The sequence below is a fragment of the Pelodiscus sinensis genome, chromosome 7 (assembly GCF_049634645.1).
Source record: "Pelodiscus sinensis isolate JC-2024 chromosome 7, ASM4963464v1, whole genome shotgun sequence".
Lineage (NCBI taxonomy): Eukaryota > Metazoa > Chordata > Testudines > Trionychidae > Pelodiscus > Pelodiscus sinensis.
This window is the reverse complement of record NC_134717.1, coordinates 46,644,163-46,658,372: the sequence shown is the minus strand read 5'-3', so window position 1 is coordinate 46,658,372 and position 14,210 is coordinate 46,644,163. Positions and strand designations below refer to the sequence as shown.

Genomic DNA, 14,210 nt, shown 5'->3' with positions numbered 1-14,210 from the left:
TGTAAATGTACATTTATTTTGTACTTGTTCATCCGTAATTCTTTTACATGAGCACCAAATTAACAGAGCGTGTCCGCATTTTGCAATTTAGTATTCTTACAGTTGCTTTTTTTTAAAAGTACCAGAAGTTCCAAAGCCAGTTGTCACGGAAGAAAGAGTGTCCATTGCTGTTCCAAAGAGAAAAGCAGCTCCACCAGCCAAAGGTATCCACATCCATGGATTAAATAACAGAAATGTTATAACTGCCTTGCCGTTGGTCCTCCTATCTGAATGCCATGTTGTCACAGAAACCTCTCCTGAAGTCTGATATTCCACCAAAATTCTAGGAACCTTAAGCAGTACTAAGTCAAAACTATGGGTGCATTTTCCCTCTTTTTATCTGGTGCTGGAATTGGCAGGAAAGAATTTAAAATGTCTTATTTCTGTACAAAGCACACAGGTCGGATAACGAATATACATCCTCTACCGGAAATACTGTTTCAGAGAAACATTACTATAACTAGATTTTGTCTTTAATGTACCCACAGTGGAAGAGCATTGGGCTTTGTCAGAAGAAGTCTCCATCTCTCTTCACACAGAGGAGGAGGTTTCATACACAGGTATGAACTACATTGGAAGACTTTGGGCTCAAATAAAATCGTTTAGTCTTGCCACCATTTTTAAAAATCTATTTTGTTTGACAAGCAAAACTCCAGATTTCAAGTTGAGTGTAAATTAACATTTTATATTACACATAGAGCAAGTCAATATTATTCTGCAAAGTGGAGCCCTCTGATTTTCCTCTGTCTGCAAGAGGCTTAATTCTTCTATCCTGACTTCCCTTTCATTTTCTGGGGAAGCTTATTCATTTACTTGGCTCCTGTCTTGGATGCAGCCCATGTGCTGCCTGTCTCTCTGCCCTCTGAGGGGGAGCTGCCTGACCAGCTCCATCCTAAATACACAAGTGATCTCCTCTTCTGGGCGGCCTGTCCTTCTTTCCCCCTCTCCCAAGGAAAACCAGCCCATCCTGAAGTAGTGATATAGGAAAGGCTCCTCTGACCCTTCTTCCCTCTCAGTATGTCAACTCACTCTGGGGCTGAGACAACCCAGAATGTCCCCAGGTATTGAAAAACCCCTTTGTTCTTCTCTGTTGAAAAACCTCTGGTTGTTTCAAGACTGGGAGGAATTCAAAGACTTTTACAGCCACTGGAGTGAGACTTGGCCTCACTGCAGCAGAATGACGGGTGGGATGGGCAGGGCACATGCACAGAGAATTGTGAGAAGAGGAGAATTGTAGGAGAAGGCACCTTGCTGGCCTCCCAAATAACAGTATGGGGGAGAAGACCAGCAAGCATCTTGGAGGAGAGCCCACACAGGGAGAATGAGCCAGGTGTCCCCCAAAGAGAGGGTAGGTCATGGTCTGTAGGCCTCCGTCGGAAAGCAAGTGAAAATACAAGGTGTGGGACAGAGCTTTCTTGGGCAGCAGAGTCTGCTGTGTCTGGTTTTGTAACCAAAACAATGAAAGTTGCCAGGCTCAATTGATTTCATCTCAATTTTATGGGTGCATACTTACTTGGCATTTAAGATTTTGAGGCTCTTAAAATTCATGCCCAGCCCTGTATAAGGAAAGAAACCGGGCTTGTTTCACACAGCCCAAAAAGAATACTTGTTATAAGAATAGTGATAGAAATGTAGCCGTGTTAGTCTGGGGTAGTTGAAGCAAAATGCAGGACAATGTAGCACTTTAAAGACTAACAAGATGGTTTATTAGATGATGAGCTTTCGTGGGCCAGACCCACTTCCTCAGATCAAATAGTGGAAGAAAGTAGTCACAACCATATATACCAAAGGATACAATTAAAAAAATGAACAAATATGAAAAGGACAAATCACATTGCAGAACAGAAGGGGGATGCGGGGGGGGGGGGAGGAAGGTAAGTGTCTGTGAATTGATTATATTAAAGGTAGGGAGAGTGGGATGTTTGTGAGTTAATGGTATTACAGGTGATAATTGGGGAAACTGTCTTGGTAATGGGTGAGATAGTTCAAATTATTGTTAAGTCCTTGTTGGCAAGTGTTGAATTTTAACATGAATGACAGTTCAGAGGATTCCCTTTCAAGTGCAGATGTAAAAGGTCTTTGTAGCAGAATGCAGGTGGCTAAGTCATTTAGAGAGTCCTTTCTGGTTAAAGTGGCAAGAAAACAGTTTCTTGCCACTTTAACCAGAAAGGACACTCTCTAAATGACTTAGCCACCTGCATTCTGCTACAAAGACCTTTTATATCTGCACTTGAAAGGGAATCCTCTGAACTGTCATTCATGTTAAAATTCAACACTTGCCAACAAGGACTTAACAATAATTTGAACTATCTCACCCATTACCAAGACAGTTTCCCCAATTATCACCTGTAATACCATTAACTCACAAACATCCCACTCTCCCTACCTTTAATATCATCAATTCACAGACACTTACCTTCCTTCCTCCCCCCCCCCCCTTTATCCCCCTTCTGTTCTGCAATGTGATTTGTCCTTTTCATATTTGTTCATTTTTTTAATTGTATCCTTTGGTATATATGGTTGTGACTACTTTCTTCCACTATTTGATCTGAGGAAGTGGGTCTGGCCCACGAAAGCTCATCATCTAATAAACCATCTTGTTATTCTTTAAAGTGCTATATTGTCCTGCATTTTGTTATAAGAAGTGAGAGTTTTGGAGGTTGTGGCTTCTAGCATAGAATCATAGATTCATAAATTCATAGAATACTTGAGAAATCATCGAGTCCAGTCCCCTGCCCTCACAGCAGGATCATCCTGGATAGATGTCTGTCCTACCTGCTCTTAAATATCTCCAGTGATGGTGATTCCACTACCTCCCTAGGCAATTTATTCCAGTGTTTAACCATGCTGATAGACAGGAGGCTTTTCCTAATGTCCATCCTAAACCTCCCTTGCTGCAATTTAAACCCATTGCTTCTTGTCCTATCCTCAGACCCCAAGGAAAACAATTTTTCCCTCTGTCCCTCTGTCATCTCTTTTCTAAACTAAATAAGCCCAGTTATTTCAGTCTTCCCTCATAGATCATGTTTTCCAGACATTTAATAATTTTTGTTGGTCTTTTCTGGACGTTCTGCAATTTCTCCACATCTTTCTTGAAACGTGGTGCCCAGAGCTGGACATAGTACTCCAACTGAGGCCTAATCAGCACAGAGTAGAGCGAAAGAATGACTTATTGTATCTTCCTCATAACACTTCTTTTAATGCATCCCAGAATCATGTTTGGTTATTTTTGCAACACTGTCACATTATTGACTCATATTTAGCTTGTCGTCCACTATAACATATAAAACATCATCCACTTGCTTGACCTTGACCCTTCTAGCAGCTTGCTGCACTAAGTAAAGATTGGTTGTTCCTTGGCAGAATACAGGTAGAAATATTTAGTTCAATTACTGCCAATTAGATTCCCTTTACCAAGAAGAAAATTCACAACTGATTTGCTATCTCAGAGGACCTAAAATGTCATCCAAATGCTAGCACACACTGGCTTTTCCTGGGTGACTTCTCATGTTAATAAAACATCTTCAGCAGTTTGAAAGATGGGAGATGATATTACCCAGTGCCATTTGAGAAAGAGAAGAAGCTCTACAAAGGATGCACTCTTTCCATGTCTTAAGCTTTTTGGAGTGTTTACAGTAAATATCGTATCATTTTCTGGATGTAGACATGGGTTGCTTCCAGTTTACACAGCCTACTTCCATCTGTGCAAGTGGCATGTTTGTTCCTGCTCTCCCATTTTACTGTGGGAAGACTGGATTGGAATGTTCTGTTCTTCACAAACTCAAGTGACGGTCAGAGGGCTCTGGCTGTAGTTACTGGAGAATCTGAAAGAGAACCACATAGGCACATTTTTGTGAAGCAGCCTGCTTTCCTCATTTGGAGAGGGGCAGTCACTGAGGTCACAGTGGAGCTGAATTTTTTCAGGATTGAATGGATTTTGTGTCAGAGCTCTGACCCAGAGTATGTATAAATACGCTGTTGGCAAGAAGTGGGTACAGCAAAGATCATCTGCTCATATGTATATGTTGAGGTCTTGGTCTTTTTGTTGTTGTTGGTTTTTGTTGTATTAAACTATGTATAATGTTTCCACAGTTTGCACAGTTGTGTTGGTCATATGTTAGATACTCTTTCTTATATATCTTTCTTCTTTCTCAACTATTTGTGTTTCTGTATGTTGTTTTGTAAAGTTCTTAAATGTGAATATTCTGGTTCTTTAAAGTGCCTGATGTTCCCGAGAAAGTAGTCATAGAAGAAAGGTTACCAATTTCTATTACTAAAAAGGTGAAGAGACCACCAGTTAAAGGTACATTCGATATAGTTCTAGCTACTATATGACAGTTCTTTAATATTAGAACATACATTTTTTGTGTATCTGTGTTGTAAATGTATTGTGAATTCTGCCTTTTGCTTTTACTGGGCAATCTGGATTTGATTTAGTTCTTTTTATTGCAATGTGTTGTAGTTTTGTTGATCTGTTCATAAGTATTTTTGTGATGATGTTTGAAAATCTTAACATTAATATTTTTTAAAGTGCCTGAAGAACGTAAGACAGTTGTCCAAAAAGAACAAATATATGTTGAAGTTCCCCAGTATGAAGAGGAAGAGGTCACCCATTATGAAGAGGAAGAGAAAGTTACCCAGTATGAGGAGGAGGAGGAAGAAGAGGAAGTCACCCTCTATGAAGAAGAAGTAACCCAATATGAAGAGAAAGTTCCTCAATATGAGGAGGAGGAAGAGGAAGTGCCTGAATATGAAGAAGAAGCTCCCCCACCAGTGAAAGGTATAATGAAATTTTGGGATAAAATCAAAACAGAACTCTTCTGGTTTGCAAATATGTGAAGATTTTCTTTTAGTTATTCCAATACATTTTTTCTTTGTTATGACAATTAATTATTGGTGTTTGTTACAAAGTGTGTGACATGTTTGAATCCTTACAGTTCATTACAATTTTTTCAAATACAGTAAGTGTTCAATGCTGTAAATAATCAATTGCTAGTGTAATGGAGTCTGGGTAATCAGATAAGGCAATGAATGTATCAGTTTTATTTCATGTTGGTTATCCTCCATATTTTAAATGTCCATTGACCTTATTGAGATTTCCATAATCACAAGAAATGGCATTTGCATCCAGATGTTGGGCAGCTTAAGTGGCCAAAAGTGGCTAAGTGATCTAAGAATGCCAATTATATTGACTTTCATTTAGATGTTTTTGAAAATTCTAAATAATTGTGGGATGTTTTTTAACATCACAGAGGCCAGAAATGGAAAGGGCTCTTTAAATTATCCAGTCCATCTTCCAGAGCTTTTAAATATTTTCATAGGGAGAGTAGTTGATGAAGATGCTTAGAAGTCTCTATCACCCTTGCATATTAATCTTAACCAAAAAGTTAAGCAGGTCATCCCAAATTCTTGGTAACAAAAATTTTTCAAACAAGAAGGAATTTTTCAATAAAACATTGTATTATAAGACTATGCCCATTAGTTCAGTCTGAATCTGTTTACAGGAAATATTAGCTTTCAACTAATCTCCTTATCCTAATATAAAAATAAATTTTCAAACTATCCTGTTTTGATATTTAAATTTTTGTCAATGTTTGGTTTGAAAAAAATTTCTACAAGATGTTAGCTAATTTATGCTAACATTTTACTGTGTAAAATGATGATATACATTTTAATCAATCTAATCCCTATTTTTAAAAATAGTTGGTTCATGAGCATTTTTGAGATTTCATCTTTTTGCCCTAATTTGGAGATGGAAATTTTTTCAAAATCTGAAAAATACTCTTACAACAGAAAAGCTTTTTCTCATCCAGCTCAATGTCCAATATCTCACAACATAACGTAAAGATACAGCACAAAAATCTAAAACTGCCCATGTGATTTAGGAAAAGTCCCAATTTCAAAAGAAAGTTAACGGCTTACCAAAGGTCTTATTTAATATTTTCTTCATGACCACTCCTGGAGGCGAATTTATGGTTTACTCTGACCATCTAATGCATATCAAAACTATACTTTGAAATTCTTGTGTACAAAATTAAACCTGTCAGTAAACACACTTTACAAATATGCCTTTTTCCTTGTGAAAACAAGATCAGGCTATGCTCTGTGGAAGCAAGTATGTGGTTTGTCTAGTTTAGGAAAATAGATTGGGGTTACTTAAAATCTAACTTGACCATCTAAAAGGAGCTAAAGTTAGTTGTTTGCTTTGTTGTTTTGTTGGAGTGACATGGTTATTTTAACATCTTATCCTAATCTAGACAAAGCCAATGGGATGATTTTCTTCCTTAAAGTTAAGCAGGGGTGAAAATCATTTTTTAGGACAGGGTTTATTACCCTGCCCAACGGGGTGGCCAGTGACTTCTTGCAGTCTACCATGTATCCCATCATTCAACTTGTGTTGAGGCTTCAGGGTTGTGGAATTCATTATTTTTTAAGAAATCAATTTGGTGAAATCTTGGCTCCAAAGACAAAATTGTCCTGATTTTAAACAGAGACAGAATACCATCCTTTGTTGTTTAAGAAAACAGTCAGGTATATTCTGCCATTCACCATTACTTTTATATATGAATTAGTAGATGATTCTAATTAGCTAACAGTTCCATTGTGTAAGCAAGTTAGTTGATGTAGCGAGTACCAGCAATATACTCAAAATTTCTGAAAAAAAGAATTGAATCTTAATATATATTCCACATCTGGCCATTCAGCATTCTTAAATATAATGTATTAAGTGCCTAATCAGTGTAAGAGAGTAGTTTCAGGAAAAATATACTTGATATAGTAATAGGAGCTAGTGACATTTTTCATCAAACATTTTCATGTTGACCAAAAACTGTATTTTTTGCCCAAATTTCCTCATCACCACTACTATTTTTACAAGCTCTAAAAACCTAGTTTTAAGGGCCAGACCATTTTGTCTTTACTGAGAACTTGGACAATTGACATTAAGATAAATTTGCCTCGGTGAGAATTTCAGGTTATGGCCAAAATAAGCATATCCCTTTATAGTGCTTTTTTTTCTTTGGATATAAAATTGTTGTTGAATGGTACTTGTTTGTACTGGAGTTATTTTCTTGTGTTACAGTTGAGTTTGTGTAGTTTATGTTCTTGTTGTTTTGTAAGTAAATTCCTAAAACAAAAATGGTATTTTTAGTGCCTGAGGTACCCACAAGACGTATCCCAGAGGAAAAAGTACCTGTTCCCAAGAGAAAAGAAGCTCCTCCAGCGAAAGGTACACCACCTTTTCTCTGAAGTTATCAGACTTTCTTTTGTATTTAATTAATTTTATTACTTCTTGAATATTTGTTTCATAGTTGTAGCCAAGTGGGTCCTAGGATATTAGAGAGATAGGGTAGATGAATTAATATATTTTATTCCTCTATTTTCTCTTGGTTAAATAGACAAACTTTTTGGCTTACCCAGAGTTCTTCTTGCGGTCTGGGAAAAGTACTCAGTGAGTCACAGTTAAATATAAGGTGGAACATAAGGAGTTGATCATAAGGAGTTCACACAAGTTGCAAGAGACCAACATGATATGGACAGTTAGCACCTCTACAGTTGTATGGCATATGAGGGCTAGCTGGTTACAAAGCCATAAATCCAGTGTTTTACTGAGTCTATGATTTTTTAGTGTCTAGTAAAGTTATGAATTTAATGTCTCATGCTCATATTTTGAAGATATTGTCCAGGTCTACTTTAAGGATGAGAAAGGAGAGGTCAGATATGAAGTGATTTGAAAAGTGTTTGCCCTGGGATGATAGCTTGTTTTTCGTTTTTTTTGTTGTATGTTTGATATAAACATTTTTACCCTGTTCTTTGGGAGGCACATCTTTGAAATCTTTGGGGGCATGACTTTTTGCTTTTCTGTTTGGAATGACATGTGTGAGGTATTCTCAACCAAAGTAATGTTTTAAAGTGCCAGAGATGCCACAGAAGCCTGTGCCAGAAGAAAAAGTGCCCATTCCTGTGCCCAAAAGAAAGGAAGCTCCACCAGCTAAAGGTACAACAGTTTGTGATTCAATGTATACATCACAATCTTTCATTCTTTACTCTCCTTTTCACCATTCAGTGCATCATGATGAGAAAGATATATCTGATCTTGAAAATTGTTTTTTTAATGGTCTTATGTCTCATGTCACTGTTCTGTATCTTATGGTTCAAAAATGAATTTCTCAAAGTACAATAATGTCTTTAAAGTGCCAGAGAAAGCTGTTCCAGAAGAGAAAGTGCCTGTTCCAGAGCCTAAAAAAGTGGAAGCTCCACCAGCTAAAGGTACATTAATTTATGATGCATCCAAGCAATTCTGTTATTGCTTGTACATATGGAACATTACAAGTAAGAAGCCTGATCTTGTTTCAAGTGAATTCAATAGCAAAGCCGCTCATTGTTTTCAGTGGGTTCAGGATCAAACTCCAAACTGTAAATGTATCTATAATGCACCATTCAGAAAACCGGCTTTGTACTTTACACATTTGTACCCTATATTTTATGTTGTCTTTCTGTTCTGGAGTGGCAGAAAGGATAACAATGATTCATAAATCAAAATAATGTTTCGTTAAGTTCCTGCTGTGCTGAAAAAAGCTGTTCCTGAAGAGAAAGTTCCTGTTGCTGTGCCTAAAAAACCAGAACCTGCCCCTGTGCCTAAAAAATCAGAACCACCACCACCTCCTAAAGGTATACCACTTTCTAACTGAGTGTAATTTTATATATTCAAGGTCTGTATGTGTACACACTGTATAGATATGTTTATATATTTGTGTGTTTGTATGATATACTACTTTTTGTTTTATTGCATCTTTAATATTCAAAAATATTTGAGACACTTTCATGTAATTCTCTTCTTAAATATTGTTTTATGTATATATTTTCTTCTTATATGTTGCTGTCTTCTGTTTTATGTTTTCTGTGTTTTTTGATGTTTACTAAAAGTTAAATTTGTTAAAACAAAATATCTTTAAAGTGCCCGAAGTGCCCAAGAAAGCTGTCCCAGAAGAAAAAGTACCTGTTCCTAAAGTAAAGAAAGCTCCATCAGCTAAAGGTACAGCCCTTTGTGCTTTACGGAAGTGAGTGCTCTGTCATTTGGACATTGATATTTCAGTGGATTTTGGTGATCACAATTTAGATCCTTACTTCCAAACCCCACTGTCCATTGTTAAGGAATACTAGGGCTCAGACAGGGCTTGATCCTGCAGCATTGAAATCAATGGGAGCTTTGGCACTAACCTCAGTGGGCTCAGGATCAGACCTTTAATTATCACTTGGTTTCCAATAATAATGATCTGCCAAAAACAAAGCTAAGAGCCTTGTTGTATGCTAATCAAAGCAACAGTGCCCTCAAATAGTGTCTGCATGGCATAATGTGTCTTCTCAACAAAATGACTGGTAGGATTTTCTTTGACTTTCCCTTGGCCAATGATGTGGTATGATCTTACTGCCCTGCAGCATCTCCAATACTTAGCCGAGAGATCTGCAGTAAAGTATATTCTAAAATCTCATAGTAAGCACTGCCAAATCTACTACAGAAAAAGGCACAAATATGTCTGACTGGGTGAATAACAAGAACTCAAATCATAACTGTGTACAAGCAGAAATAAAGACTATTGTGTCCAGATATCACCTGGTAATGCTGAACAATTTGTGCCTATTCAGCGGAGTGGTTTACAACTAAAAACTAGAAAGCAAAAACACTGGCAGCTCTTAGTGTACACAATAAGATACTGGAAGGGTTTCTATGTCCTCCTTTTTTGCAATGTGAATATATGTTACTCAGGGTACCTCTAGACTACATGCCTCTGTCGCCAGAGGCATGTAGATTAGGCTACCAGACATATGAAAATGAAGCGGCGATTTAAATAATCGCCGCTTCATTTAAATTTACATGGTTGCCGCGCTGAGCCGACAAACAGCTAATCAGCTGATTAGCTGTTTGTTGGCTCAGCGCGATAGTCTGGACGCACGGGTGTCGACATCAAAGGTATTTGTCGACCACCCAGGTATGCCTCCTGGGATGAGGTTTACCTGGGTGGTCGACAAATACCTTTGATGTCGACACCCGTGCGGCCAGACTATCGCGCTGAGCCGACAAACAGCTGATTAGCTGTTTGTTGGCTCAGCATGGCAGCCATGTAAATTTAAATGAAGCGGCAATTATTTAAATCGCCGCTTCATTTTCCTATGTCTGGTAGCCTAATCTACATGCCTCTGGCGACAGAGGCATGTAGTCTAGACGTACCCTAATAGTGTTTGACTGGCAATGTGTTGTAGATTGCCATTAGAGCAGGAAGTTGCCCAAGCTGATCCTTTTAATCCAATTCCACTACAGTGTTGCTATGAAATACACATACAGAATATTCTTTGCATCAGTGATTATTGTTGTGTAAGTTTGTGTTCTTTTGTCTTGTATTGTGTGTGTCTTTCTGATGTTGCTTGGAAATGAAATTCTTAAGATGAAATAATATCTTTAAAGTGCCTGAGGTGCCAAAGAAACCTGTCCCAGAAGAAAAAATACCTGTTTCCGTTCCCCCCAAAATGGAGCCTCCACCAGCGAAAGGTACATGAATTAATAAATAACAAGGCAAAAAAGCAATGTTATTATTCCATTACATTTTTAATAACTTCACTAACATCCAGTCTCAGACTGAGTGTGCAACTACTGAGGTTTTGAAATGGACTTCACCAGGATTAGGCCTTACAAGATGCAGTTATAATTCTGGCATATGCATTTGTATTTTGGTTTCTGTGTTGTCCTTTTGTTTCTGATGTATAAAATTTCTCAAATTGCTATTATAACATCTGCAAAGTGTTTGAGTTGCCTAAAAACACTGGCCTTGAATAGAATGTATCTATTGTTTGTAACCTGATTCCATCTTAAAAATGCTTACAGTATGTTCTTTAGATCAGTTTTTGCTTTCATTGTGTCCTATCATTTTATGTCATCTTTCTTTTTCTGATGTTACTTGAAAATTAAATTTTAAAAATCACATCTTTTGAAGTGCCAGAGGTGCCTAAGAAATCTGTCCCTGAAGAGAAAGTATCTGTTCCTAAAAAGGTGGAGGCTCCAGCAGTTAAAGGTATAGTAGTTTAAAAATAAAAATATTAACACTGACACTAATGTGATTTATTCAACTTCTTAGCACAAAGCAGTTTATTATATGTGCTTTGTGTTTCTTCTGTGTTTGGATATTTGTTTGTAGGATTGTGTTTCTGTTGACTGTAAGTTTATGTGCTTGGATGTTGTTTTCAACATTGTGTAAATCACATAATATCTTTAAAGTGCCTAAGAAGCCTAAGGAAGTTGTTCCTGAAGAGAAGATACCTGTTGCTCCTCTTAAAAAAGTAGAGCTTCCCGCTGTGAAAGGTACATGCATTCTAGACTATGTGTGTTATATGTGTTAAAATTCTTGATTTTAATCTTTCTAACACTTACGTTTTCTGTGTGGTCTGTCAAATTCCCATGTATTCTTATGTGACAGATTAATTGTTGCAATACAAAATCATGAGATTGTGTTTTGTGTTGTGTTCTTATTTGTATCATTTTTTAAACTATTTAAAATCCCTAAAAGAAAGCTGTATCTTTAAAGTCCCTGAGGTACAAAAGAAAGCGGTTCCTGAAGAAAAAGTCCCAGCTGCTGTTCCTAAACCAAAAGAAGCTCCTCCGGCCAAAGGTATAGACAAGTCTTACTGAATTTCTTCAAAAGACCTATTCCTTCTGTTTGTTCCTAAAATATTTTGGACTGTTATCACTTTTCATAGAATCTCTTCCTTTTAACAAAAACTTCTTGTAGTTGTATTTATAGTATGTGGTTTTCTTTTGACTCGTTTTGTCTTACTCTGTACAAGTCATTTCCAGCCCTTCAAATGTAGTAATAGTTATAATACTATTTCCAAAGTTCATGAGGTACCCAAGAAACCCAGCTGGGAAGAAAGAATCTCTCTGCCTGTTCCTGCAGAAAAGGAGTATGAATATGAGTATGAAAAGTATGAGACCTATGAGGCTATAGAAGAGTTTGAGATTCCGGAACATGAAGACATTGAATATGAGGAGCTTCCAGAGCCTGAAGAGATTTATGAGGAGGCTCCAGAACCAGAAGAGATTTATAAGGAGGTTCCAGAACCAGAAGAGATTTATGAGGAGGTTCCAGAGCCTGAAGAGAAATATGAGCAGATTCGTGTGACTGAAGAGGTTTATGAGGAGGTTAAAAAGGTTGAGGAGATCTTTGAGGAAGCTTACGAGGTCACACCAGCTATAGGTACACCAACTCCTGATTTTTTCATGCTTAGCTGTGTATGTCAACATTCCCATGTATTCTTTTCCCCCCTCAGGTTCTGTCCTCCTTTCAATGCTCAAGTCTGTTTTTCTTGTCTTAAGTCCTCCTTCCTGTGTCTTAATTGGTAGTGATAATCAACTTAAGGACAATTTTCCCTCCCACACCTCAGAAAACCTATTTGGGAATAAGATGAGAAGACTCCCATGGAGCCTTCTAAAGCAAAGACAAATTAGTTTAATTGTAAATAAAGCAATTTACACATTGTATGAATGACAGCTTCTGATGCAATTTAACTATGTTTTACAACCAGTATAATTATGGGTTGCTGGATTATTTATTTTTTCAGAAATCTTTTGTCTAGCAATTATTTGTCAACAGTAGAGCGGTTAAAACTTAGGGCCTTTTTTCCATCATTATAATTTAAAATTCTTTATATCAAGCAGATGGTGAATTGACAATTATCATTCCCCACCCTGCTGAAAAATGATCTTCCTTAGTTTTCAGATGCTCACATAACTCTAAGCATAGTAATTGTTCTAATTTATGTTGGTGTGTGTGATAGGGATGTGGTTCTACAAGTATGTGATTTTTGCTCTTTATATCTTACATTCATCCTAATTCTTTGAAAGTAACTTGAAAATCCATAATAAAATGTCTTTCAAGTGCCTAAAGTGCCTAAGAGATCTGTGCCAGAAGAAAAAATACCTGTTGCTGTTCCTAAAAAAGAAGCTCCACCAGCTAAAGGTACATCAGATATTGAATAAATGTAAAACTAAAGCCCTCTGTCTCCCCAGAATCCCATCTTCCAATAATTTGGAATTTCCAGTAACCCCTCTAATTATTTGACCATTAAGACTAGAGTTTTTATTTACCAACCAAATCAAAATTAGGATTAAGATATCAAATCAACAATAATTCATTTAAAGTCTTGTAGCTCCTTTCTTAGAAGGCAGTTTTCTTTTTGGTCATTGTATGACATAGGGAATGGAATTATATTTATTTATTAAGATTTATAAACCTAACCTATTGAAAATGGTATGAAATTTATACAAACAAGGGCCTTCCCAGCTGTTCCTTGCTGATGAATATCATCAAATCTGTTAAACCTCTTTTGTCCCCTCCCCTCTTCATGTCAAATGAGTGAACATATCTTCAGAAATAGTGAAGCTCTTTCTTAACTATAGCTATACTTCTAGGGGGAAAACAAGACCACTTTGAAATCAATATGAACAGGATTTTACTCCTAGTCTGTTCCCTATGTCAGGCTCTACTAATTCAGATGAAGGACATGGATAATAATGCCACTGGCAGGGTAGCAGAGTTTCTGCTATAGGCCAGACCTCTATACATTTCTCGCTATTGGACCATATTTGCACAAGATACCCAAACTGTGCCAAATCTGCTAGTCCTTACTCATACAAATTATCCTACTGAAGTCAATGGGAGGCATTTTTTAGAAGGATTTAGGGTTTGATCCAGCTTTCATTGAAGTCATAAGAGAATCTCTCAATTGACTTTAGTGGGAGACAAATTGAGGCCAAAATTAAGAGTGTGGAATGGGAGCTTTGCTTGCATATCAATAGCTAGATACAGCTTCGTAGTTAATGCAATACTTCATCATCTGTCTAAGAGACCTCTTTAAAAGTCCATCCCAATTTAAAATTAATCCAACAAGGAGTTAGTCACGTGTATCAAAAGGAGGTTGAACACCAAGAGTCAGGAAGCAAGAGGCCTAGCCAGCTAGGTCTCAAACTAATAAATGTTCTGTATGATGCTGTGTGCTCATGTTCTTTTAATTTCTGTGATTTTTCTGTTGAATTATTGTTTTCTGTTTGATTTCTTGTCTCACCTTTATTCTTAAATAACATACATACTGCAATTCCTAAAAGAAAACAATGTCTTTAAAGT

General features: G+C 37.1%; 1 protein-coding gene across 1 annotated transcript in view; it reads left to right on the top strand.

Annotated features, from left to right (window-relative positions):
• Positions 1-14,210, top strand: part of TTN (titin) — a 326,433-nt gene that overhangs the window by 165,886 nt on the left and 146,337 nt on the right. Inside the window, exons 172-177 of the mRNA XM_075934411.1 lie at positions 120-203; positions 528-599; positions 4,259-4,342; positions 4,571-4,819; positions 7,190-7,267; positions 7,952-8,035. Coding sequence (XP_075790526.1) covers positions 120-203; positions 528-599; positions 4,259-4,342; positions 4,571-4,819; positions 7,190-7,267; positions 7,952-8,035 — 651 coding nt within the window. The remainder of the gene's footprint in view (positions 1-119; positions 204-527; positions 600-4,258; positions 4,343-4,570; positions 4,820-7,189; positions 7,268-7,951; positions 8,036-14,210) is intronic.